We start from the raw sequence: 25,988 nt of genomic DNA, 5'->3' as shown, positions 1-25,988 counted from the left end.
TTTAAAATGTTGGTATCAAGTTTATTCTTTTTGTTTAAACGATGAACATTTATGCTTTCTTGCCGGCTTCCTTCTTCAGCTTTGACAACTCGTGCTTGATGATTTTGTTTCTCTGAGGGCGGGAGGAGAGGGAGAAAAGAAATGAAGTTACTCCACACTGATTCATTAACCATGCCACACACAGTTTGTCAGGGCCACATGTTGCTGTTCAGCCAGATGGGAGCTGTCTGACAGCATCTGGTATGGACCCTAATTCCTTTGGCATACATATCCCCCCTTTTTGAATATGGTGCAAAATCAGAAAGGGTCTACTAAGTATGCATAGCATTAAACATTTATATGAATTCAATTCACATTTTACCTACCACAAGCCAACAAGTGCATTTCTGAGCAAGCACTGGATTCCCTGAGTGTGGCAATTATGCAGAAAGATCGATTGGAACAGGAGGCCATTCAGCCCCTCGAGCCTGTTCTGCCATTCAATGAGATCATGGCTGCCCTATGACCTAACTCCATGTACCTGCCTTTGCCTCATACTCCTTACTAACAAATGTCTATACCAATCTTGGGTTTAAAGTCAACAATTAACCCTCCATTAATTTTTGCTTGCAGAAAACATATCCAAATGTACCCGCCTTTTGCGCATTTAAGCTTTTTCTAATTTCACCCCTGAAAGGTCTGGCTCTAATATTTAGACTGAGTCCCCTAGTCCCAGGCTCCCCAACCAAGAGATATAGTTTCTATATCTGCCCAAAAACTTTGATCAAGTCACCCTGTAACCACCTAAATTCGAGGGAATACACTTTGGTGTCTGGAATCTCACCTCGCAATTTAACCCTTGGAATCTAGGCCATTACCTCTCGTGAAGTAATGTTAAATACAATGACCTTATTTACCAGACATTAGTTCAATAAAACCTAATAATTTGCCTGGGTAAAGCAAATATCTTCAGCTGTAGTTAATAACATGCCTCAATTTTCACTATTTTCAAATGTTTTTGACCAATAAATTGAATGGCTGTTAGCACGAGTTTAGTAGAATGAGAGGCGATCTCATTGAAACATTCAAGATTCTGAAAGGGCCTGATAGGGTAGATGCTGAGAGATTGTTTCCGCTGGTCAGGGAACCTAAAACATGAGGGGCCACAGTCTCAGGATAAAGGGCCAGTCATTTAGGACTGAAATGAAGAAAAATTACTTCCCCCAAAGGGGTTGTGAATCTTTGGAACTCTACCACAGAGTGTGGTGGATGCTTCACTGTTGAATACATTTAAGGCTGGGATAGACAGTTTTTGGATCCCTCAGGGAATAAAGGGATATGGGGATCGGACAGGAAGGTGGAGCTGAAAACTAAGATCAGCCATGATCAGACTGAATGACGGAGCTACGGTCTACTCCTGCTCCTAGTTTTTATGTTCCTTGTGCTAAACAATTTAAATAAAGCAGTTATGAAAGACCTTCCTATCACATACCCACCCCAGTTACCCAGCCAGCCAAAGTCAGCACCGTACATACTGTAAAATAAGCTAAATGAATATAACAGATTTAAAAGCTGAAATGCACACACTTAGTAAAATATCAGACAACAACGTAAAGAGTTAGTCTTGTGAAAGCAAACTCACCATTTTCTTGGCCTTCATGACCTTGTAGCGGTCAAAGTCTGTCATTTTAGCTCTCTGTGGGTGGGTGAGAGAGAGAGACAGATAGGTAGATTTTATTCAGCACTCTTTTTGCAAAGTCATTTTAATTAGACAAAGCATTGATACACCTATATGGAGGATGTAAATTTACAGCTTTTAGTTAAACAACAGGTTTGGGCACTAACTGCTCAACACAAACACTTTAACTTGGCATTTTCCCCATGGATAAAAGGTGTTGATAAAGTACCAACCTTTGCACGGGCTTCAATTTTCTTTGCCCAGTGGGTGGCTTGCCATTTCTCGGTGATTTTCTCCTTTTCCCACGCCGCTTTCACAGACTTGTGGCGGACACTAAGAGAAAATTATACAATGTACTTGCTTGTTAAGTCATCCAGTTACACAAGGTGCGCGTTTTGTGATTGGTTGCTGATTCCTACTTCCAAGAGCCTTTTTTTTGATATGATGCATTTTTAAATTAAATCTTTCCCCTCCCCCAAACACAAGCTCAGGAGGAATTTTGGTTTGGCAATACAAGGTGATCACTAGAAATGGTTTGAAATAGTAAGAATTCAAAGTAAACGAAACACAGACATTCCTTAGCTGGGAAAAATGACCCAAGTTCTGCCCATTTTCAAATTAAAGCTCCTTTGTTGGATGGGTTGTCCAACCAAAGCTGAAGATAAGAGACAGGAGGTGGCCAGGTGAAAGTTAACAAGTGCAGCCACATGGTCAGACATTGTAGGAGGGCAGACATTGAATTAAAGCACATTCAATGGAAAAGCATTGTTGGCCGTGGATGGACAGAGAAACCTAGGGATTCATATGCACAATTTTCCTGAAAGTACAAGTCCAGGTAGACAAAGCCATATATCTAGGTCAAAAGCATTTGTTAGTTTATAAACAGATAGAGCATATAGTGAGAATAACTAGATCATAATTAATGACGTGCAGTTTTGGAATTCCATTATACAAAAGATATTAACACAAGTATACAACATACAGGCCAGGGAAACGAATTATTACCTAGAATACACAGCACAAAAAGACCACGTTGATGTTTATGCTCCACATGAACCTCTTTCCAACTCTCTTCATCTAAACCTTATTAGCAAAATCTTTGATTTCTCTCGCCATCATGTGCTGACCTGGACTCCCGTTAAATGCGTCGATACTAGTTGCCTTAACTACTTCCTGTGGTAATAAGTTTCATATTCTAACCACTCTTTGGGTAATCCAGTACCAAAACAATGCAAAAAGTTCATTCCTCCTTAATTCCCTCTGAGATTTACCTTCTTTTTCAAGATGACCTGAAGGAGTAGTTGGAATGCATGCATGAACACAAAGGCTTGACATTGAGATCAGCCAATATATCCAGGTAACACGGCTAACACTAGTCAGGAGGTTACATCTTCGCAGTGAGAGCCCACTCAGCAAAGCTGTGCGATAAATAAACAGCTAGCAACTGTGCAATTTGCCCCCCGAAGCAAGGAAACCACACATTCAAACCCATATTCTGCCACATTGCAGTGCAAGTTACTGGGCCGACTTCAACTGAATTGTTTCAGCCCACTTGAAATCTAACTTAGCCTTCAAAATCAATTTTAAAAATGATGAATTGGCCTATCACCAAGAGACCGGGTTTGAATCTAGTCCAAGCTTCTGAGCCGAGACTTGAGATTCTAAGACTGAAAAAAATGCACCATATTGAGTTCAGCTTCTTGGTAAACTATATACATTTGTATAAAAAGGATATTTAATTTTCACTGAAGAAATCTAGATCTCACCTGTGGGGTATTTGAATCTTGAAATCAGTGAGCTGCATGCACTTAAATGGCATTGCTTGTCTCCGCACTCCACTGCAAGGGCCATCCACCAATGCCTAGGGGAGAGATTCAAAGAAGTGGCCTGACTTAACGCAGTTCATGGTTGATGTTTGCAAAGAACGATCTTACAAAGTATGAAAGTCGACACAGGTAAAGGTTGAATCCACCCCACCCCCCCTCCCACCAAAATTGTGCGTGTGTTAAGTTTCAGCAATTATTTCTACTGATCCTCATGGACAGAAAGCCATTTCAAAGTATTTCACAGGAGTGACAATGAGCCAGAGAGAAAACAGCTGCAGTTAATAGCCAGTGTGGAGAACCAGTGGACAGTAGTGGGTTTAGGGAAGGGCTCTAAAGGAGAAAGAGCAATAACTGAAGAACATGTACTGATGTAGAGCAGGCAGTGGCATCTGGTAGGAAGAGGGTAGCTGCAAGGTCAAGAGGCAATGGGAGGATTTAAAAGCAGAACATAAGTCATTTCACTAGGACAAAACCCACAAGCTGGTTGAAGCTATCCATGCTGCACCTCACTTACCACTCCAAGATGACCTGATTAACACACCTACTGCCCGCCTTCCATCTCTGCGCCCCAAAATGAGCACCTTCCTGAGCAAGATCTACCAACTTTGGATCAAGGAATGGGATACACAGAAAGTCACTAACAGGTTCCTTGTGACAAACCCATCTCAACTACCACGGCGAGAGTGGTCCTTGCTGAACAGGCTCAGGAAAGGCCAAGGCCCCTGTCCAACCAACCTCCGCCGCTGAGGCGTCAGTACAAACCCCTTATGCACTTGTGGAAAGACACAAAGCTGTACATTACCAGGGAGTGTCCCCTCCAAGGGCTAAGTGACTGAGCTTCCACGGCTCTCTGGGGTAGAGATTTCCAAAGATTCACAACCCTCTGAGTAAAGGAATTTTTCCTCATCTCGGTCCTAAGTGGCTTCCCCCTTATTTTGAAATTGTGTCCCCTGGTTCTAGACTCTCCAACCAGGGGAAACATCTTACCTACATCTACTCTGTCTATTCCTTTAAGTATTTTTTAGGTTTTAATAAGATCATCTCTTATTCTTCGAAACTCTAGAGAATACAGCCTCAATCTCTCTTCATAAGACAGTCCCGCCGTCACTGGGACAAGTCTGGGTGAGCCTTCATTGCACTCCTTCTATGGCAATAATATACTTTCTGAGGTAAGGGGACCAAAACTGCACACAGTACTCCAGATGCAGTCTAATCAAGCTTCTCTATACAATTGATGCAAAACTTCACCAACTCCTGTGCTCAAATCCTCTTGTGATAAAGGCTAACATTCCATTAGCCTTCCTAATTGCCTGCTGCACCTCCATGTTAGCTTTCAGATTCAAGAGAGCTGCAAGCAGAGGAGCTCGAGTTGAAAGGCACAAATGCAGACACAAAGAGAAAGCAGACAGAAACAGTAAGAACACAGAATTCTTGAGAGAAGCAGCAAATCACTCTCAGAAAGAGGTCCATTTTCTGATGGCAGAAAAAGAGACTGGAGCTCTTGGAGGTACTGTGCGAGCTGGCTAAAAAACTCTGAAACCTGGAAAGCTGTGTGAATAGCTAAGGCGCTAAAGAGCTGGATGTTTTGCCAGAAGTGTCCAAACTGTGAACCGGGGTGTTATTGGTTAGCTGGTTGAAAAGAAGCTCTGGAAAGACACACCATTAGGATTGACGTGATCTGAAGGAGAGGATTCGTAAAAAACGGATTCGCAAACTCAAAGGTGAAAGCTGTTATCAGATAGGACTCCTGACCTACCCTGCATGTATAAAGAACAGCATATTATGGAACTGTGTAACCATGTAATGTGCAGGGAGTGATGCAAATGCTTGTGGTTGCTTAAGTATCTTTGCTGTGTCAACTATGTAAAAGCCACCTTTTTATTTGAAGTATAATTTTCCTGTTAATTCATGTAATTTGTGTTGGTTCTGATTCATTTTAAAGTAAAAAAGGAATCGTGTCAATAATTTCTTCTTTGGGGGTCATTTGGTAAATTTGGTTTACAGTTCCCATGGGGATAACAATAGCCTCTGCTTGCAGCACTGAAATGTCAGGTGTGATTTTAGCGCTCAGATCTCTGGGGTGGGCTTGAATCCACAACCTCTGGTTCTGGAGCACTGTTCCTCAAACTGGGGTCCATGATGCAGGGCAGGCCCAAGGATGGCTGACAACCTAGAGCATGATAGGCATGAGCAGGTTAGTGAGCAGCAGTCAGAGGGGTGCTTTGCTGCCCCCATGCTCCTGCTCTCACTGCAATGTGGTTCCCCAATGCTCCTGCTCTCCCCCTCCTCTGCCCTCCGTGGGCTCCTACCAAATATAGACAAGACACTGTCACGGGAAGGAGGCACACTCACCTCACTCAATTAACATTTGTTTTCTTAAGTGCCATTTTAAAAGAGTTTACATCCAGCACTTTCATGTTATGAGTGCTGTACAACATTACAATTTAGATGTGGGGGGGTTGATGGGACAGTGATTATTAAAAACAAAAACAGAATTACCTGGAAAAACTCAGCAGGTCTGGCACCATTGGTCTCCACCGATGCTGCCAGACCTGCTGAGCTTTTCCAGGTAATTCTGTTTTTGTTTTGGATTTCCAGCATCCGCAGTAGTTTTTTGTTTTTTATCTCAGTGATTATTAATCCCATTTCAAAGAAAACTGAGAATTGCTGAACGAGAAAGGAGGGTGCGCTGCCAATTGTGCCAGGGGTGAGAGAAGGGTTTAACGCAGACAAAATATAACCCTGCCACAAGTGGATCAACCACGTCAAACTATTGACCGGCTGCCCAATTTAAGGTTACTGCTGAGATACTTCAAACTGCTCACCCAGAGCGAGTTTAAAGGGTTTAATATGCAATACGGGACCAGTAGGAGAGCACCTACCCTGTTCTGGTCAATAACATCCACAATCGCCACCAGTTTGCCAGCATGAGGGCCGAAGGCGATGTAGGCCACGCGGCCGATCTCCACGTATCGCTTGTAGACCTGGGAACAGAGGAAAGGAGAATCAGCAGGAGCCGGCCCGAGAGAGAGAGAGGGCCCGGGGAACTCAGGAGCGCGCCCAGGGCCTGGAGCAGAGCCGCCGGCCCCGCCAGACACCGGCCCAGCGGCCCCGCCAGACACCGGCCCGCCCGGGGCCTAGGAGCCGGCCCCAGGGGCACGCGGTCCGCGGGGCTGCTCTCCCTCATGAGGCCCGGCTCAGAAGCCGGGCGGCCTACGAATGCTATTCTGCCGCTAATCAAATGCCCGGGGCCCGAGGCCTGACTCCCCGGCACCCCGGGACGGTCAGGTTTTAAGCAGCGGCTCCTGTCCACACTCACCATGGCGGCCGGCAGCGAGGGAGAGAGAGAGAGAGAGAGAGAGAGAGGGGGAGGGGGTTGTTTCCGGTTCCGGTCTTACACACGCGGTGGGCGCATGCGCCGTTCGCGCAAGGGGGGGAGCGGAGTGGGGCGGGTGTGGCCGGTGTGCGCATGCGTATCCGTTTCCCGCCGCCTCCGCTCTGTACCCTCACTGCGCATGCCCGCCGTCCGGAGCGCCCATGCTTTGCGGGTGTGATGGCGCCTGTTGTTGTCGTCGTCGTCAGGAGAGGGCAGAGATTCCTGAAACTTTGCAGATGGGCACAAGGTACACCCGGCCGGACTTTACACAGAAATACTTTTAATAACATAAGAAATCGGAGCAGGAGGAGTAGAGCCTATGGCCCCTTTAAGCTATTCAGTAAGATCATGGCTGGCTGAGCAAGTGCTAACTACATTGATAAGTGTTGGCAGAACACAGATGTTAGTCTGTGATGCTGACACAGCCAAACCAAACCAAACCAAACCAGAGCTTCCGTTTCAACCCCACTTTCCCACCCACTCCCCCAAACCCTTCATGCCCCACAAAACCCTTCATGCCCCCAAAACCCTTCGTGTCCCCCAAAACCCTTCGTGTCCCCCAAAACCTTTCGTGTCCCCCAAAACCCTTCGTGTCCCCCAAAACCCTTCGTGTCCCCCAAAACCCTTCGTGTCCCCCAAAACCCTTCGTGTCCCCCAAAACCCTTCGTGGCCCCCAAACCCTTCATGTCTCCCAAACCCTTCATGTCTCCCAAACCCTTCATGCCCCCAAAACCCTTCATGCCCCCAAAACCCTTCATGTCCCCCAAAACCCTTCGTGGCCCCCAAACCCTTCATGTCCCCCAAACCCTTCATTCCCTCAGAGATCAAAAATCTGCCTATTTACAGCCCTTTTAGCCCATTTGTTTCCTGCCAGTGTTTATACTCCACACAAGTCTCCTCCCACCCCTCTTCATCTCACCCCATCAACGTCATCTTTTGGTTCCTTTCTCCCTCATCCAGCTTTCCACATCACAACAGTAATTACTTCAAAAAGTACTTCTTTTGCTGTGAAGTGCTTTGGGACATCCTATGGCCGTGAAAGGCACCATATAAATGTAAGTCTTTTTTTTCCGTCAATGCATCTACGCTATTTCTCAACCATTCCCTGCAGTAGCGAGTTGCACATTCACATCACTCTACAAAGTTTCTCCTGAATTTCTTATTGCTGGGGTTCTTAACTTTTTTGCTTTTGAACCCCTTCCACCCCTTGTCATAAGAATGTCATGGACCTCCAATAACACAAGACAAGTATTTTTTCTGTATAAAAATTAAGCTATACAATTAAACATATATATTCATTATTATTTTTGTTTTGATTATTTAATGTGAAATTTGTTGCTGCTGTTGGGCAGCAATTCAGTCAGGATGTTGAGATACTCTGAGCTATGCAGTTAAAGGACTCCCTTAGCCCCATTTACCAGGTTCACAACCCAAATTATGAGGTAGATTTCACACAAGAAAGGGAACTTGTTTCACAGAGGGAAGGCTCTGGGTAAAATCTAACTGTGATCAAGTAACCAGGAGGGAGAATTAATCCCAAGGTGAGCATGCCTCTGCTGAACCCCCTGACCTGGCATCCATGGAGTAGTTGGTGGTGAGTGAGCCTGGAAAATGGATTTAAATGTCAAGAACATCAAGGTGGCTAACACGCTACCATGTGTAACCCCCATCATGTGTACTGAAGGCAGTTTCCCCATCTTATGATGAAGGGGGAAACTCAGAGACTTGGGAGGACAACCACTGGAGCCATTACCTGGCAGCTGAACCAGTGAGAACCATCCCAGTTCTGTGTACTGGGAAGTGGCCCGTGTATGCTAGGTACAGAGGGAGAGACATTTGGGGGTATGCAATCCTTGATCTTCTCAACATGCGCCTAAACTGTCTGTGGTTAGGTTAAGCAAGCCTGTCTGTCAGGGCTAGAGTTTGGCATCCAAATCTGGACCTTGTATTTGTTTCTTTACACTGATTTTCTGGAACCATTTGATCTCTCAATTGCCGTTCCTCCATTGGAATGCATGGCGTTAAAACAGTCTGTTAGTATCTTTAATTGTCACTGTTTCTAGAAGGAACTGAGGAGTTTGATTTTTTGCTTTACTCTCTCTTAGCATCCTCCCTTTATTTGTATGGAACTGTCCTCAGTATCATATTATGTTGATAGGATCCTTCTGTGTCGGGAAACGGTGGACTGTGCCCGGGGTGTCTGTCACTTCTGGATTGAACACCATCTGTTGTGGCTGTCCCTTCCACAGCTGGTATTAATGAATAGCGTTGTCTCGAGGTCAACTAATGATTTTTGTTTATTCTAGCGGGCTCTCTTTTCCGCCATCTGGTCATTTATTTTGTCCTCTCCTTTTTCCACATCCTTCCTGACTGCATGGCTTCAGGCACTCCCCGAGGACTTCCCATTTATCGACTCCAATCCCGGACAATTTGAAGTCCAGCTTGCAGGCATCCTTGTATCGCACATGTGAGCGACCTGTTGGTCTCATGCTGATAGCAAGCTCACCGTAGAGCATGTCTCTGGAAATGCAGCCGTCATCCATTTGGCTCAGATGACCCAGCCAACGGAGTCACTGCTGACTCAAGAGGTTAAACATGTTGGGGATCCCTGCATACTGGTGTACTTTCACATTCGGCACTCTGTCCTGACAGGAAATGCCCAATATTCTCCCTGAACATCTATAGCACGTCATATTTAATATTGATTCTAAGGGCCCATAGGGGTTGGAGGCATTTTTCCGTTTTTCTTTATACTCGGAAGATTCAACAGTTGTGTGAAAGAGATTTTCATCAGCCTGTGCCTGTAAATTCTGATGTTTTGTTGTGGAGAGATTTTGCAGTACAGGCAAAAAGTATCAGGTGTAACTTTGAGAAACACAATATAAAAGGATGAACCTGAACAACAGTTTAATTTGCTTCTCCTTGTTCACTAGACCCAATTTTATATAGGTCACCACCTGAAGGGGAATAGTCCACGGATTGTCTCCATCCCTGTATAGTTCAGGCTGCGAAACACTCAGGGACTCTTAAAGTGAATAAACCAGAGACTGAAACTATGTTCAATGTGAGATCTTTATAGCTGCAGTTCCTAGGGGAGCCACTGGGTGACAGCATCATTCTGGGTCCGATCACATATTAATCACAGTAGTCTCTTTGATGAGAGAGAGCAGCCTATGGTCCTCTGGAACCAAGGCAACTTTCATTTTATTTTTAAACACCGATTTTAGCTGGCCTAAGCCTTTTTTGACAGACTCCTTGAAACTTTCCAGCAGACTCAGGGTTGAGAACCTCTGATCTGTTGGATTTATTAGTGACTATCATATTTACGGCCCCTAGTTCTGGTATCCTCCACAAATGTAAACATTTTCTCTGTGTCTATCCTATCAAACCCTTCCATGATCTTAAAAACCTCTTGGAGGTCATCCCTCAACCATCTCTGGAGAAAAGAGCCCCAGCCTGTTTAGTCTTTCCTGAAAATTAGAGGTGTAACAGAGAACACCATTTTTTTCTTTCCTCCCCTCTTTCCCTTCACCTGTACTTCCTTAGAACCTGTTACCTCGCTAATGTTTTCCAGTTCTGATGAGAGGTCATCAAACTGAAGAGTTAACTTTGCTTCTGCCTGCACAGGTGCTGAATATTTCCAATGCTTTCTGTTTTTATTATAGTACTCTTATCAGTACAGTGCTGTTTAACCATGGTAATACACCATGTTTAACATAACTTCTCTGTTTTTCAATTCTATCCCTCTAAAAATGAACCCCAGTGCTGGTTTGCTTTATTAATTACCTTATTAATCTGCATTGCTACTTTTAGTGATTTGTGTTTCTGTATCCCCAGATCACTTTGCTTCTCTATTCCATATAGGCTGTTATTTCCCAAGGAGTATGTGGTCACCTTATTTTTCCAACCAAAATACACTGGATATATTTAAATTCATTTGCCAATTACACACCCGTTCTGCCAATTTATTAAGGTCTTCTTGGATCCTGCTCAGAATTAACTACATCCCTCAATTTGGTATAGTCTGCAAATTTTGAAATTGTTCTTCCAATTCCTGAGTCCAAATTGTTTTATGTAAATGGTGAATAATAGTGGCCCCAGTACCGATCCTTGTGGAATGTCACTTCCTACTGTGCGCCCTTAATGCCTAATTTCTGTTTTCTGTTTTGTAGCCAGCTAGCTATCCATTCTGCTAGTTATCCTTTGACACCACATGTTCTGGCCTTAGTCTCGAGTCTACTAGGTGGTACCTTATCAAAGGCCTTTTGAAAATCCAAATATATGACATCAACTATGCTGCAATTGTCAGGGTGATTTTTCCAGTAAAATGCAGAGTGAAGGATAGTTAAGTGATTCAAATTAGTTATTTGTCCAGCAAAAAGCAGTGAGTGGAGGATAGTTACATGCAAATTATGTGCATAAAATCAATCCCATTCATTTGCAGCAACGATTGACAGAGGAATTCCCCAATCATCTCCATTCTGGCCTGGAATAGTGGTGTCACCATTTGCAGCCACTGCGTTTTGGTTGAGTCAGCAGGCAGTTCTGTTGCAAAGACATTGGAGGATGGTGCAATATATGGATGCACGGTGTGCTCAATTGAAGAACATTTCATCGTGATACCAAAAAATATCCATTTCACTGTCTAACTAGAGGGAGTTGGAGAAGGGAATGTAAACCTTGGAATAATACAGTAAGAGAGGCCATTCAGCCCTTTGTGTTTATGCTAGCTCTTTCAAAGAGTAATCCAATTCGTCCCACTCACCTGCTCTTTCCCCATATCTCTGCAATCTTTTCTCCTTCAGATATTTATCTAATTCCCCTTTGAAGGCTCCTTTTTTGCCTTCCCTATCTTTCCTGAATATTTAAATATCCTAGACCCTGTCTGTGAATCGTTTATCCCAGGTTGCTGTGTTTTAATTATAAGTTTTCATTATTTGTGCAGGAAATAAACTTATTACCAAATAGAACTTTTTAGCATATCATTTACTCGTATCTACAGTGAAGCCTGAAAGAATGAAACCGTGCCAGTCTTATCAGGTAACAGGAGCAGTTGGCCTGAGACTGGTTTATGACAGACTGACAGCTGTTGTATAGAAGTAAAGGTTAATAATCAGGTTTCTACCCAAACTCCAGGGGAAGCTTTTCATTTGACATTCTTTCAGCTGCCAAACTGTGAAAACAGCAAAGGAAAATGTACCCAGAATAGCTCTCTATTTAAGTCAGTCCAGAGCTACCCTGCATCTCTACAGGCATTGATGCCCAGCTGGGCTCTTGCTGTGCATCCTTTATTCACAGCTGTTCTCGGTGTGCATGCATGAACCCTCAGGCAATGAATTCCAAAATGAACCTTTACCAGATGTGTTTTTAATCCAGTCTGATCCAGTGGCTCAGCTTGGCCAGTCCACACTGACAACTGTTTGGAGTGCTTGTGTTTCAGTCTGATGCTTTGCATCCCACATTGAAAAATGTCTATCCCCCATTGTCTGCTTCTTTGTCTTTGCACGGTTCTCACACACTCTCTTATAGAGTTGGATTTAATTCCAGGTTTCCGGAACCATTCTCAGGCTGTCTGATTTTCGAGAGTACCTTTAAAGGGTCTGGGCTGGTTCCACTCAAAAGCCCACACCTGGCAATCCTAACCTGGCCAGCTTTATTGCAGAGATAGGCAAGACCTACTCCTTCACAATTTTCATGGAGTCAGGCCAGGTTTATAAAGAGCTGTGGTTCATGGCCCTCAGGAATCGTGAACCATAGTCTGCTTGAGGGTGCCTTTTAAAAAATCAGTTCAAAGAGTCCTCATTCATGCTCCGCATTTTAAGGTATGCCCCCCAACGACCCCCCATGGCCCCTTATGCCAAGCTATGCCTCTCTACCCACCCCTCATGCCCCCATGCCAAGCTATGGCCCTCCACCCGTGCCCATGGCCCCTCGTATCCCCTATGCCAAGGTATGCCCCTCCATCCACCCCCATGGCTCCTCATGCCCCAAATGACAAGCTATACCCCTCCACCCACCCTCCCATGGTCCCTTATGTCTCCAATGCCAAGCTATGGCTCTTCCATGCCCATTGACCCACTATAAACTGTACAGAACCAATGAACCCTATAGTGATCATCGGTTGTGAGAAAAAGCTTTTAAAAAAGTAATTCATTCATTACTTTCCACTTTTAAAAAAAAAATTAATTTCACTACAGGGCAATAGAAGTGACAATCATCCAAATCCTTTAAAGTATCAATAACAGAAACAACAAAGCCCTTGAAACAACTTAATCTTTTTTAATGCTTTTTTTGCACATCTTGCTACCAACCTCTGTGATGAAAATCCAGTCCATAATCTCTATATCTCTCTATTTGTCTACTCTTGTGCTTACATTTTCTCTCTCTATCTCTCCCTCTAAGTATCTCAGCTCTCTTCTCTTTGTCTCTCTTTTGGTTTATGCCTCTTACATAAGTTCCTTTACTAACTTACAGAATTTGCAACTTATTGCCTTTTACAGAAAACTCAAGGCACACAGGAAGATGGTACTCAACCCACAAACATTGGACAGTGAAGGAACATGGCACATGGTTAGAACTGAAAGTCACAAATGACATCCCCTGTGAGTGTAACAGAGAGTGGCTATCCTTTCTCATCCTCCTCAAGTTCTTCGTAGCCTTTTACATGGTTGACTACCCCATCTTTCTCCAATGCCTCTCTACCATCATCCAGCTGGGTGGGACTGCACTTGCTTGGTTCCACTCTTATGTATCCTGTTGTAGACAGGGAATCACCTTTAATAGCTATTCTTCCTGCTCCCTCATCATTACCTCTGGTGTCCTCCAAAGATCTATCCTTAACCCCCTTTTATTTCTCATCCACATGCTGTCCCGCAATTATATCATCCAAAAACACAGGGTCAGTTTCCATATGTACGCTGACAACATCCAGCTGTACTTCAACGCCACTGATTTTTATCCCTGCACTGCAACATCCAGTACTAGCTGAGCAGACATTTCTTCCAAATAAACATTGGGAAGACCAAAGCCTTTGTCATCAGACCCTACCACAAACCCCATTTCTTGGCCACCAATTCCATCGCTCTCCCTGGCAACTGTCTGAGACTGAACCAAACGCATTGCAAACTTGGTGTCATATTTGATCCCATATCTGTGCTATCAACGGGGCTGCCTATCTCTGTAACATCACTCAACTCCATTCTGTCTCAGCTTGCCTACCGCTAAAACCCTCCTCCTTGCCTTTGTTACCTCTAGCTTTAACAATTTAAAACACTCCTGGCTGGCCTCTCACTTTCCTCTGTCTACTTGAGATCATCTAAAAACTTACTGTTCATGCCTTAACTCAAAACAAGTCCTATTTACCCATTACTCTTGTGCTTGCTGAGCCACATTAGCTCCCAGTCCATCAACACTTTAATTTTAAAATTCTTACCCTTGTTTTCAAATTCCTCCATGACCTCAGCCGTCTCTAACTCTATAATCTCCAATTGTTCTTCAAGAGATCTGCACTTCTCAAATTCTGACACCTCTCATCCTTTAAGACGCTCCTTAAAACTTACCTCTTTGACCAAGCTTTTGGTCATCTGGCTTAATATCTCCTTATATGACTCAAGTGTCAAATTTTATTTGATAACGTTTCTGTGAAGTGCCTTGAGACATTTTACTATGTAAATCGCTATATAAATGCAAGTTGTTGTTGAAAGTGGCCTAAGGAGGAGACAGGACCAGAGGTTGTACTATCTGAAGGAGAACAACAGAGTTCTTCCTGTGTCCTAGGCAGCATTTATCCATTAACCGGCACTATCAAAACAGATTAACAAAGAACAAAGAAAAATACAGCACAGGAACAGGCCCTTCGGCCCTCCAAGCCTACGCCGATCATATTGCCCATCAACTAAAACATTTTCCACTTCCAGGTCCTTATCCCTCTATTCCCATCCTATTCATGTATTTGTCAAGCTGCCTCTTAAACACCACTATCGTACCTGCTTCCACCACCTCCTCTGGCAGCGAATTCCAGACAGACACTCACTACCTCTGCGTAAAAAACTTGCCCCGCACATCTCCTCTATAGTTTTCTCATCTCACCTTAAATCTATGTCCCCTAGTAATTGACTCTTCCACCCTGGGAAAAAGCTTCTGACTATCTACTCTGTCCATGCCACTCATAATTTTGTAAACTTCTATCAAGTCGGCCCTCAATCTCCGTCGCTCTAGTGAGAACAATCCGAGTTTCTCCAACCTCTCCTCATAGCTAATAACCTCCAGACCAGGCAGCATCCTGGTAAACCTCCTCTGCACCTTCTCCAATGCCTCCATATCCTTCTGGTAATGTGGCGACCAGAATTGCACGCAATATTCCAAGTGTGGCCTAACCAAGGTACTATACAGCTGCAGCATGACTTCCCAGCTTTTATACTCATTACCCCTGCCAATGAAGGCAAGCATTCCATATGCCTTCCTGACTACCTTATCCACCTGCGTTGCCACTTTCAGTGACCTGTGGACCTGTACACCCATTTACTGTATAATTCCTGCCTGTATTAGACCTTCCAAAATGCATTACCTCGCATTTGTCCGGATTAAACTCCAACTACCATTTCTCCACCCTATTAATGCTATTATCTCACCACTAGTTTGTGGGACATTGTTGTGCACAAATTAGCTGGGTCTTGGTTTAATGTTTTACCCAAATGACAGGACTTCTGACAATGCAGCACTTCCTCAGTACTGTAATGGAGTGTCAGCCTAGATTATGTGCCTAAAAATGGCTTGAATCCACTTCTGACTCAGAAGTGAGAGTACTGGCTACTAAGTGAAGTTGTTAGGTCAGTTATAATATGCCATGATATATCACATGTTCCTTGCAGCATGTTCACTGTTTTTGTGTCATCTAATGATGTATTTTCTTATTGATGACAGCAAATATGATACTTTATTCTGAGGTACTTTGTGCAGATTCAATGTGCTAGGAGTTATAAGTAGTAAAAACAAACAGCTTCTGAGACTAGTGTAATGGTTTGACATTATTTCCTGTATTTTTCCTGCATGTCCTCAGGTGTCTAAGTTTTATACTAGCAATGCAGCAGCACTTTAGTATCTGGTCATGTGATCAACATGAGACTGGGAAAGATCTCCAGCTGATCTGGAGTAAAGTCGGATATCATGCTTTCTCCCGAGGCTTTTGTTGTTCTACTTTGATGGTATGAGCAGGTCAAACCTTTGCATCATGCTGCATTTAAGAGGAAACTAGATAAATACTTGAATGAGAAAAGGAATATATTGATAGGGTGAGATGATCTAGGTTAGAAGAAGGCTTATGTGGAGCATAAGCACCAGCATGGACCAGTTGGGCCAAATGGCCTGCTTCTATACTATAAATTCTATGTAATTAAACAATGTATATGAACTCCCAGTCTAGTCTGTAACTTCTGACAGGAGATCACTGAAGGATAAAGTGGTGGGGGAAGTGACATGAATCTGCAACCGCAAAGATCTAAAGGGATGTGGGAGCAGTCCTAAAACTAGGTGGTTCAGAAATTACTATTCAGTAGGGTGCACCCTTAACCTTCTTGTAGGCAAATAAATGCTGGCCCAGCCAGTGAAGCCCACATCCTGTGAATGAATTTTTAAAAAGTCCAAAGGTGATTTTTGTACTGGTTTCTAATGATTTCACCAACATCTCATACTTTCACCTCTGTAACATCGCCCAACTCTGCCCCTATCTCAGATCACCTGCTGCTGAAATCCTCACCCGTGTTTACCTCTAGACTTAACTACCCCAGCGCTCTCCAGGTCAGCCTCCATAAATCTGAGCTCACCCAAAACCCTGCTGCCCGCATCCTAACTCACACAAGGTCTTGTTCATCCAAGACCCCTGTGCTTGTTGACAAACATTGGCTCCTGGACCAGCAATGTCGATTTTAAAATTCTCATCCTTGTTTTCAAATTCTTCCTATCTCTGTCCCAGCCTAACAATCCTCCAAGATTAGCAACTGTGCCTTCACCTTTCGAGACCCTGAGTTCTGTGAGCACCTCCTTTGTGAGATACAGATGACATGTACACACTGATCCTGGCTTAGGTGAAGGTAAGAAAAGAGCTCCCGGAAGACTCTAGGTGGGTAAGGCCTTCTGCTGAGAGCCCTTCTCCTGCTCCTCCCTTTACAAGCACCTTGTTTTCTTATTTGCTGTATCTACACCATCTCTCTCATGCTGCAGCCCAAGGGGGATTCTTAACTATAGCTCCCATGACTGGGAGCAAGTGGTGTGCCCAGAACCTTTGCAGTCACAACCAACGCCTTCCCCAAATGCAATACCACCCCCTGAAAACTTCACCAACTGTAAGCAACTCCTCAAAATACTAGCCCTTCCACAAACTCAAACAGTACCAATAGAAAGTAATCAGAAACAAACATGCAAGTTGACGGTAATCCCTTTATCCCTTGGTATTGGAGGTGGGGTGGGTGGGTTGGGGAGGGACTTTCCTGATGCTGAACACATGTTCAGCTTGGTGTGTTTGAGAGAGGGCATTAACTACAGCAGCGAGGTCCAGAATGACAGCACCAGCATCAAATCAGCGTTACACATTTACTGATGTCACAATCTGCCTACTCTGCATATTTCCCATGCACACTCTTAATGCCCATGCTAATGTCCTCACCAAGATGGCGCTCAGTCAGGACACCATGGAAATAAGTGTGAGCAGTGCAGATGCCTTTCGAAACCAAAACCCATGGTACCAAAACAATGGACGCCGTGGAATCAAATTTTGCAACCTGTAAATTCACAGTCATACGCTGTGCAAAAGTGAGTATTGGAATCACAGGCCCGATGGTGGTGTGTCATTTTCATCAGAAATGCAATTAGCTACATCTGGATTCCCAGTTAACCACATGTGACTAGTGGCTGGTGAAATGGACAAAACTGGTGTAAAGAATTACTTGCATGCTGCACACAAGAGAACTATCGGCTAGGGTCATTTCCCTTTAATTCTTAACAAGATCTTTAAAGCTTTCTTTTAATCTAACACCTTCCCACGCACCATATTGTGCACAACACTCTTCCATTTGATTTCCTAAGCCTGGGGCAATCCTTTATATGCAAGTGCAATGAGGAAAATCTGCCCCACTAATAAATTGTTATTATAAGTTGTTGTTGCTTTTGCATCTTTGCATTCTTCCTTTAAAGTTCCTTTAAAGAAGAGGTAATCCACGGCTTCTAATATTACAAACAGATTCTAACTGCACAAACTTTTCCAAAGAAGGCAATATGCCAGAAAATACATATGTTATTGTGTTATGTTGCTACTCAGTATGTTATTTCTGTGACAGTAACACTGAAGGCAAATAGCACCGTGATACTTTCAGGAGGCATTGATGTGTTCTTTCATGATTTCCAGGGCTGGGTTACATTTGATCAAACTAATGAGCAAAGGTGTGTTGAGTGTTTTTCGAATGAAGACACTGAACCTCTCTCAAGTATTTTATTCCAACAATAATGGCTGTAACTCAGTATTTTTAGAAACATCTTTCACAGCTCAATCTGTTGCACTGAAAGGCAAAGGATTTTGCTAAGAAAGAGGAGACCACAGAGCCAGACTAGGCCAACTAACATTGATATAAGTAAATAATGATTTACAGTGAAATCAGAAACTGCTTCATCATAAGCCATTTGCTTCAGAATTTCATACAGCAGCTCAACCAATTTCCTGTTGTAATTATGAGTAAGGACTTTATCCCTTAGGCTTGGCTAACTATAAAACTCTTAACAAAAATACCCAGCTTTCGTCTGATTTCTTTAAGTGGTGCAAGAAATGATTAGAACAATGCCTTAGAGTACCCCAAGTCCTGTGTCCCAATGATAATGCTTCAAAAAGTTTGCAAACACCCCTGATCTCAGGTTTGTTTTCAGCTGTCACAGAACCCACTGTTTACAAGTTTAGAAATTCAGTGATCATAAAGTTACAGAGAGCAAACAGCTGGGTACAGGGCAGCTGCTCAGCACATTTATTTGAGAGCTGTTTGGGGCTACGTGATGGATTTAGTAAAATCGTTAACCCATCATTGTTTTGAATTGTTTGTAATTTTAAATTGTGATATGTATAGGCAGTTGAGAAGATAGCCTAGAAGTTGGTCCAGTGCTCACCTATTTCTTAGGCACTGTCCTGTCTACTAAGTCCCCGGTATCGCGGCAAGAAGCAGCTGCACACTTCTGGTCGGAAATGCGTCATCCGTCACATGGGGCATCACATGCATTAGGCCCATTGCATTTGGTCTTAAAGGACCGCATTAAAGGATACAATTGCCACTCCCAACCTCACCCACCATATCCCAGCCTCCTTTCTGCTCCCGATCCATTCGCGACACTGAACCCCTGGATCCCTTACCCATGCCCCCAACCTGAACCTAACCTTGATCCCCAAACCAGGCCCCAACCCCTACCAGACTTACCCAAGGGCTGCTGCAACATTAGCAATGACCCAGCCTTGGAGTCCTCTTCATTGACAGGCTCTTGAAGCTTTTCTGAGAACATTAAAACAAGGACCATGGCTCAATATCTGGAGAGTTTCAAACCTCATGGTTCAGGTGCAGGCAGTGTGGCTGAACTACAGCCTCCACTCGGGGCCTATTTCTAAACCAATCATAATCACTTACAGGAATTTTTTTCTACCTGCTCATTAAACACCTTTTCTTATTCATTGACAGGATGCGGGCATCATTAGCAAGGCCAGCATTTATTGGTCTTAATGGAATGCCTCGTTCGGCTATGTCAGAGTTAAGAGTCTTCCACATGGATATGGAGTCACAAATAGGCCAGACCAGGAAAGGACGACAAATTCCTTTCCCTAAAGGACATTAGTGAACCATCTGGCTTTTTAGGACAATCTGCCATGGTCATCAATACTGATACTAGTTTTATATTCCAGATTTATTTATTAACTGAATTTAAATTTCCCAGCTGCTGCAGTGGGATTTTAACTCTGTCTCCAGGTCTTTAATCTTGCCAGAAACAGAAATACCTGGAAAAACTCAGCAGGTCTGGCAGCATCGGCGGAGAAGAGTACAGTTGACGTTTCGAGTCCTCACGTCAACTGTACTCTTCTCCGCCGATGCTGCCAGACCTGCTGAGTTTTTCCAGGTATTTCTGATTCTGTTTTTGTTTTGGATTTCCAGCATCCACAGTTTTTTGTTTTTATCTTTAATTTTGTCACTTGCTTACTGGTCCAGTACCATAAGTACTATACTACTGTTCCCTTCAAACTCACTTTCTTGCCTAAATTTAAAAGTATTTGTTTCTTCACCAGTACAATCTTTACAAGTATTTGGCCCTTCACAAAGAAATAAAGCTTTTACTTTGAAATGATCTTCTGCACATAAACGGCCCTCCCTAGAAGGGGAGGAGATAGACAGGCGGTTTTAACTGTGTTTCTGCTGGTACTTTTCATTATAGATTAGAAATGATACGGGAGTTCAGTGCAAATGATGCTTAGTGGACTGAGCCTCAAGGAGTAAAGGAGTTTATACAAAGCTGGGAGCTTTTGATCATCAGGTACTGCTCTCAATGCTTAGCAGGAGAGATAAATTTCACCAGAAACAAATGAACAAATAGTTTGCACTGAACTTTTTGGATTGTAGATAGGAAGGAAAGTTATCTGATTTTTTCCTAGAAATGGAAAGTAGCACAGAAGGGTCTGTGAAGCAGTACTGACACCAAAAAAAAAACTTAAAGACTGGCTCCAGTATATAACTGGCTCAGTGTAAACTAGCTCAGGTTTCTCGCTAAAATGCTGCTGCTGCCTAGAAGGGAAAAAAATGCAGTAAATCCCCACTAACCAACTCATGAAGGAACGGATAGAAGATAGCAGAAGAATTTCTGACATGAACGTAAAAGATACGTTTCAAAAAGTGCAAGAGGATCATCATTCTTGAGGAGAGATGGTATGACTTCATTATTTTTATATAAGTGCTTTTGTACATTTATTTTGAAGCATTAGAAAGACTCAACTCAATTTTCCAAAAGAAAATCTATCACAGTGTGAAGGTAATGCAAAGCTTCACAACACTTAGACCTGGCTTGCATCTCTGAAAACTAATGCTATATCATCATTCCAAGTCCCAGCAGGAGGACAGTGGGATCTTAAAACCATATTGCGATGTCAAAATGAGAAGTGCTCTAAAAGAAAGACTTGCATTTATATAGTGCCATTCACAACCTCAGGACATCTCAAAGCTCTGTGTAGACAATGACATACTTTTGAAGTGAAACTTTTGTAATGAGAAAATGGCAATTAATTTGTACACAGCAAGCTCCCACAAACAACAATGTGATAATAGCCAGGTAATCTTTTTTTGGTGATGTTGACTGTGGGATAAACATTGGTCAGGACTCTCCTGCTAATCTTCAAAGTAGTACCATGGGACCTTTTATGTCTAGAGAGCAGATAGGACCTCAGTTTAATATTCACCCAAACTAGCATTTCACCTCCAGCACTCCTTCACTAGAATGTCTACTGTGATTTTTAAAGTTTAAATCACTGGAACGAGACTTGAACCCACAACCATTTGAGTACAAGGTAAGAGTGCTATCCACTAAGCTACTGCTACAGAATTGCTTCTGATAGACAGGTATTTTGTGGTATTATAAGAGGCCAAGTAAAAGTGTCAGCTTGGTCAGTGGGTGTATTTGTGTCTCTCTAGCAGAAAGTTGTGGGTTCACACCAAGATTTGAGCACATAATCTAGGCTAACACCTCAGTACCCTTCTGAGCAAGTGTTGCATTGCTAGAGGTGCTGTCTTTTGTTGGAAATGTTAAACAGAGGACCCATCTACCAGGTCAGTTGAATGTAAAAGATTCCATGGCACTTTTTGAAGAGGTATGCAGAGCTCTGCCAATGACCTGGCTATCATTCATCCTTTAACCAACACTACCAAAACATATTAATTCATCCCATTGCCATGAGTGGGAGCTTGGCATGTATAAATTGGTTGGTGTGTTTGCTTGCATACCACTTCAAATGTAATTCATTGGCCTAAATATGCTTTGGGACATTCTGAGGATGTGCAAGGTAAATATATAAATGCAAGACTTCATTTAACAGTTTAAACTCATATTTGACTTGAAATGTTAACCATATTTCTATCCACAGCTGCTGCTAGACCCGCTGAGTATTTCCAACACTTTTTTTTTCCGATTTCCAGCATCTGCAGTATTTTGCTTTTAATTTATTATTTAATTCAAGGCCACTTCTCGTCCAGGATGCCTACCTTGAAGAGGTTCTACACTTCTCTCCATCAGGATTTCCATTAGTCTCTTTTATCTAGTTCACCTTCATTGCTTTCCATTTTCCTGCTGGTGTGTGATAAGGTGTCTGCTAAAACTCGCTTGCACAGCCATATCCCCTTCCTCAGCAACTGTCTTTGGCTCTGACTTATTCCACATGGATCCCAAGCGAAGTTCCATCCTTTGTAGTATAAGGGTGTTTGGCAGAGCAAGGGTTAATGTGGGACTGGAGAACAGTACCACCCACGATATGATGCAGAGAGTCACATGAAAGTAGACTGTCTGTGGAAAAGAGTCTGGAAGAATCCTGCATGGAGACGGCAGCTATGCATGGCAGTACCTCGGATATCTAGATAGTTATGAGTTACCAAGAAACAGTTTATGTTCAACCATACAAGTCTGCAGGCCTCTCCATGAAACATTAAACAGTCTTTACAACATGGTGGTGTGAAGGATGAACCCTGAAACCCCAGAGATGATGGAGAAGGAACCCAGATTCTCAAAACATGAAGAAGTAAAGAAACTGAAGCCTGACCGACGTGAAGAGCGCCTAAATTGAAGACATAGTTGGAGATCATCTAAAAAGAAATTGAAGACATAGTTGGAAAACACCTAAGTAAAAAGCTCCATTACAGACGTAGAGGCTGAAGGACTCCACCAGGCAACTGGCGGTCCATTGCCAGACCTGATCGATTGCAAAGTCAAGGAACCGAGCAGATCCCAAAAGGCTGAGCAAAATTCCAAAAAAAAGGAAAGGGAAGGTTGAAAAGCAGAAGTGCGCTGTGAGAAGCCAGACCTGATCAGAAGTAGAGGCAGAGTCAAAGGACCTAGCCAAACCACAAAAAGGCTAAGCAAATTTTTTTTAAAAAGCCGGGGCGGGGGGGAAGGCTGAAAACAATAATGATCCACTGTGCAGATGAAAAGAAGAACTAAGTGAAAGCAGAGTCAAGAGACCTAGCCAAATCACAAGAAGGGTAAGCAAAATACAGTAAAAAAGTTGAATAGGCAGCCATCAGGATCAGCGCACCCAGAGTGCAGCTGCAAGAAAGCTACAGCAACGCGGTCACAGCTGGCACTATAACATGAGGTGGCCAAGCTGACCTGAAAAAGTTTTTAAAAAGCTGCAGACAGAGTTTTAAAAATCACAGGCAGAATTTTCCATTGTGTGTTGGGGGGGGCGGGGGGGGGGATGCGGGCGCGGACCCGATCGGTGCCCACAATCGGGCCCACGCCACCATTTTACGCGGGTGGGCCAATTAAGGCTGCCCAGCGTATTTGGCAACTCCCGAGGATAGCGGGAGTGTGCAGGCGGCAGCGGGCGTGCACGGACCACAGGGTCCAATGGCGACCCAGCAGTCTGTTTAAAAGAAAGCCTGGCAGCCTCCTGCAGGCTGGTGACAATGGCCAGTTCGAGCGCGCACCACAGGGGGTCAGCTGAGCAGGCCAGGCTGGAGGGAAGGGCAGAGGAGCAGGGCAGGCTGCAGGGTCTGCCACAGGAGTAGGGCTGGCTGCAGGGTAGACAGGCGGCTCGCTTTTCAGATGATTGCCTTGCTGTCCTGGAGGAGGTGGCAGAATGGTGGGAGCTATTGGTCCCCCAGGACGGGAGGAGGAGGCCCCCTCCCACATGACCAAACGTGCCTGGGAGGAGGTGGTGAGCTCCTGTGACGTGGTGCGGTGCACCTGGATCCAGTGTCGTAAGCGCTTCAACGATTTGTTGCGCTATGGAAGGGCGAGTACCATGTTGGCATTGGGCATTTAACCCAGCAGGTAACCTTAGCCTTTGAGGCCCCCCCCACCACAGTCTTACTGTCGTGACTGCATTGAATCACGTAGGGCATTTTTCCTATGTTGGGTGGGCAAGCAGATAGTGCCCATGCTTAGATCAGCCTGAGTGGTTCATGAGGAGATGAGTTCTCCCCCGCACCATGTGTTGTTCTTAGTCGCATATGACTGGGAGCAACCTGCAGGAGATGCAGCTAGGTGCATACTCAGAACTCCAACAGATGTCCTATTCAGGGTGATGAGATGGTGGAAGGGTGTCGTGGCCAAGAACCATCTGCTGCCCTTGACGCTGTACATAGTTGCGCATCCTTGTTATGGGAGCAAAGACCGTGTGTTTCCTAAAGTGATGTACACAGAATGTATCCAAGGTGACCGTTGAGGGGGTTGGGAGCAGGTGTACTATCTTTGTGTGACTGATCAGCAGTAGTGGGGAGAGGAGACACTGGAGACCTGATATGGCCCACCGTGGTTGGGGTGCGGCATGCGCGTGCAGAGTCCATGTGCAATTTGCCATAATGAACGGTGTTCTCTCTTTCTCAGGAGAAGAATGCTCATAATGCCTCGGAGCATGCGAGGACTAGAGACAGCCAGAGACACCTCCTCATGTTAAGCCACTTCGAGCAGGAGGCCTTTCAGCTTGAGAGGCACCATGCACAAAGGTCAACTGGTGTCGGTGAGGCTGTGGTGGAATGGCCAGGTATTTGAGGCCCACAGTGAAATCTGCAATGTCCTCCCAACATCCATAGCACTGATGATTGTTAAATTTGTTATTGTTGCAACGTTGCTCAGTCATAGAGTGATAGAGTCAGAGGTGTGGAGCACAAAAAAAGGCCCTTTGGCCCATCGTGTCTGCGCTGGTCAAACACGTACCTAACTATTCTAATCCCATTTTCCAGCACTATGCCCATGGCCTTGTGTGCCATGGCATCACAAGTGCACATCCAAATACTTATTACAAGTTAGGAGGGTTTTTGCGTCTACCACCCTTTCAGGCAGTGCGTTCCAGATTCCCAACACCCTCTGTGTGCAAAAGTTGGTCATCACATTCCCTATAAACCTCATGCCCCTTACCTTAAATCTATGCCGCCTAGTTACTGATCCCTCCACCAAGGGGAAAAGTTCCTTTCTGTTGACCCTATCTATGCCCCTTATAAGTTTATATACCTCAATCACGTCCCCCCTCAATCTCCTCTGCTCCAGGGGAAATAACCCCAGTCTTGCAATCTCTCCTCATAAGTGAAACTCTCCAGGTCAGCCAACATCCTGGTAAACGTCCTCTGCACTCTCTCCACTGCAATCACATCCCTCCCATAAAGCGCATTTCAGAACTGCACGCAGAACTATAGCTGTGGCCTAAGTAGTGTTTTCTGCAGTTGGAACATTACCTCCCTGCTCCTATATTCTATGCCTTGGCTAATAAAGGCAAGTGTGGCATATGCCTTCTTAAACACCTAATGTACCTGTCCCACTACCTTAAGGGACCAGTCGACATGCACACCAAGGTCCCTCTGATCCTCGTTATTTCCCAGGGTCCTACCATTCATCGTGTATTCCCATGCCTTGTTTGTCCTGCCCAAGTGCACCGCATCACATTTATCCACATTAAATTCCATTTGGCATTCATCAGCCCATCTGACCAACCCGTCTATATCCTCCTGTAATGTAAGGCTATCCTCCTCACTATTTACCACCCCACCAATGTCTGTGTCCATGGTTCTGGAAGGTTGAGCGCATAATGAGCCAGGGGGAAAGGGATGAAGTGTGTCACTGTGTGCACGCTAACTGATCCACTGTCCTTGTTGTTCATTTCAGCATCATTAGAGCATGGGCGCCAGGAGGAATTGCAGATGCCCCCTCTCACACCTGAGGGCCCCCAAGTGTCACCTGCGTCACACCATTTCTGCGAGGCAGGCGTTAGCGCAGATACTAGCACCTTGGTGGGCATTGCAACATCGGCTAGTGTCCCAGGGCACAGTGGAAAGGACACTTCACATTCACTGGAGGAGCTGGCAGAGACAGAGAGTGCCGATGGCGCCAGCAGTCGGAGGACTGCAGGAGACCAGGCACA

At 44.3% G+C, this 25,988-nt stretch overlaps 2 protein-coding genes across 3 annotated transcripts in view; one reads left to right on the top strand and one right to left on the bottom strand.

The window, feature by feature from the left end:
• rpl14 (ribosomal protein L14) lies at positions 1 to 6,887 on the bottom strand. Its single transcript, XM_078539854.1, has 6 exons — positions 6,803 to 6,887; positions 6,366 to 6,467; positions 3,424 to 3,518; positions 1,891 to 1,990; positions 1,622 to 1,675; positions 1 to 112 (listed from the first exon to the last, which is right to left on the bottom strand). Exons 1-6 carry the CDS (start codon positions 6,803 to 6,805, stop codon positions 50 to 52), a joined length of 417 nt encoding a protein of 138 aa, XP_078395980.1. The 5' UTR covers positions 6,806 to 6,887; the 3' UTR covers positions 1 to 49.
• Positions 6,888 to 7,044: 157 nt separating this feature from the next.
• gask1a (golgi associated kinase 1A) overlaps positions 7,045 to 25,988 on the top strand; it is a 63,405-nt gene continuing 44,461 nt past the window's right edge. The window contains exons 1-2 of one of the 2 annotated variants that reach the window (XR_013576347.1): positions 7,045 to 7,106; positions 19,564 to 19,781. The gene's annotated coding sequence lies outside the window, so the exon portion shown is untranslated. Of the gene's footprint in view, positions 7,107 to 19,563; positions 19,782 to 25,988 lie in introns of those variants that run through there. The other variant, XM_078539853.1, reaches the window with a different exon arrangement.

The sequence above is a fragment of the Cetorhinus maximus genome, chromosome 4 (genome assembly GCF_964194155.1).
Source record: "Cetorhinus maximus chromosome 4, sCetMax3.hap1.1, whole genome shotgun sequence".
Taxonomy (NCBI): domain Eukaryota; kingdom Metazoa; phylum Chordata; class Chondrichthyes; order Lamniformes; family Cetorhinidae; genus Cetorhinus; species Cetorhinus maximus.
This window is presented reverse-complemented; position numbering and strand designations above follow the sequence as displayed.

Bases quoted from the DNA above. Each gene is read 5' to 3' on its own strand.
- rpl14 (XM_078539854.1), bottom strand. The intron at 1,676-1,890 runs GTTGGTACTTTA...ACCCACCCACAG, and splicing joins AAATTGAAGCCCGTGCAAAG to AGAGCTAAAATGACAGACTT. The intron at 113-1,621 runs GTGAGTTTGCTT...TCCCGCCCTCAG, and splicing joins TCATGAAGGCCAAGAAAATG to AGAAACAAAATCATCAAGCA.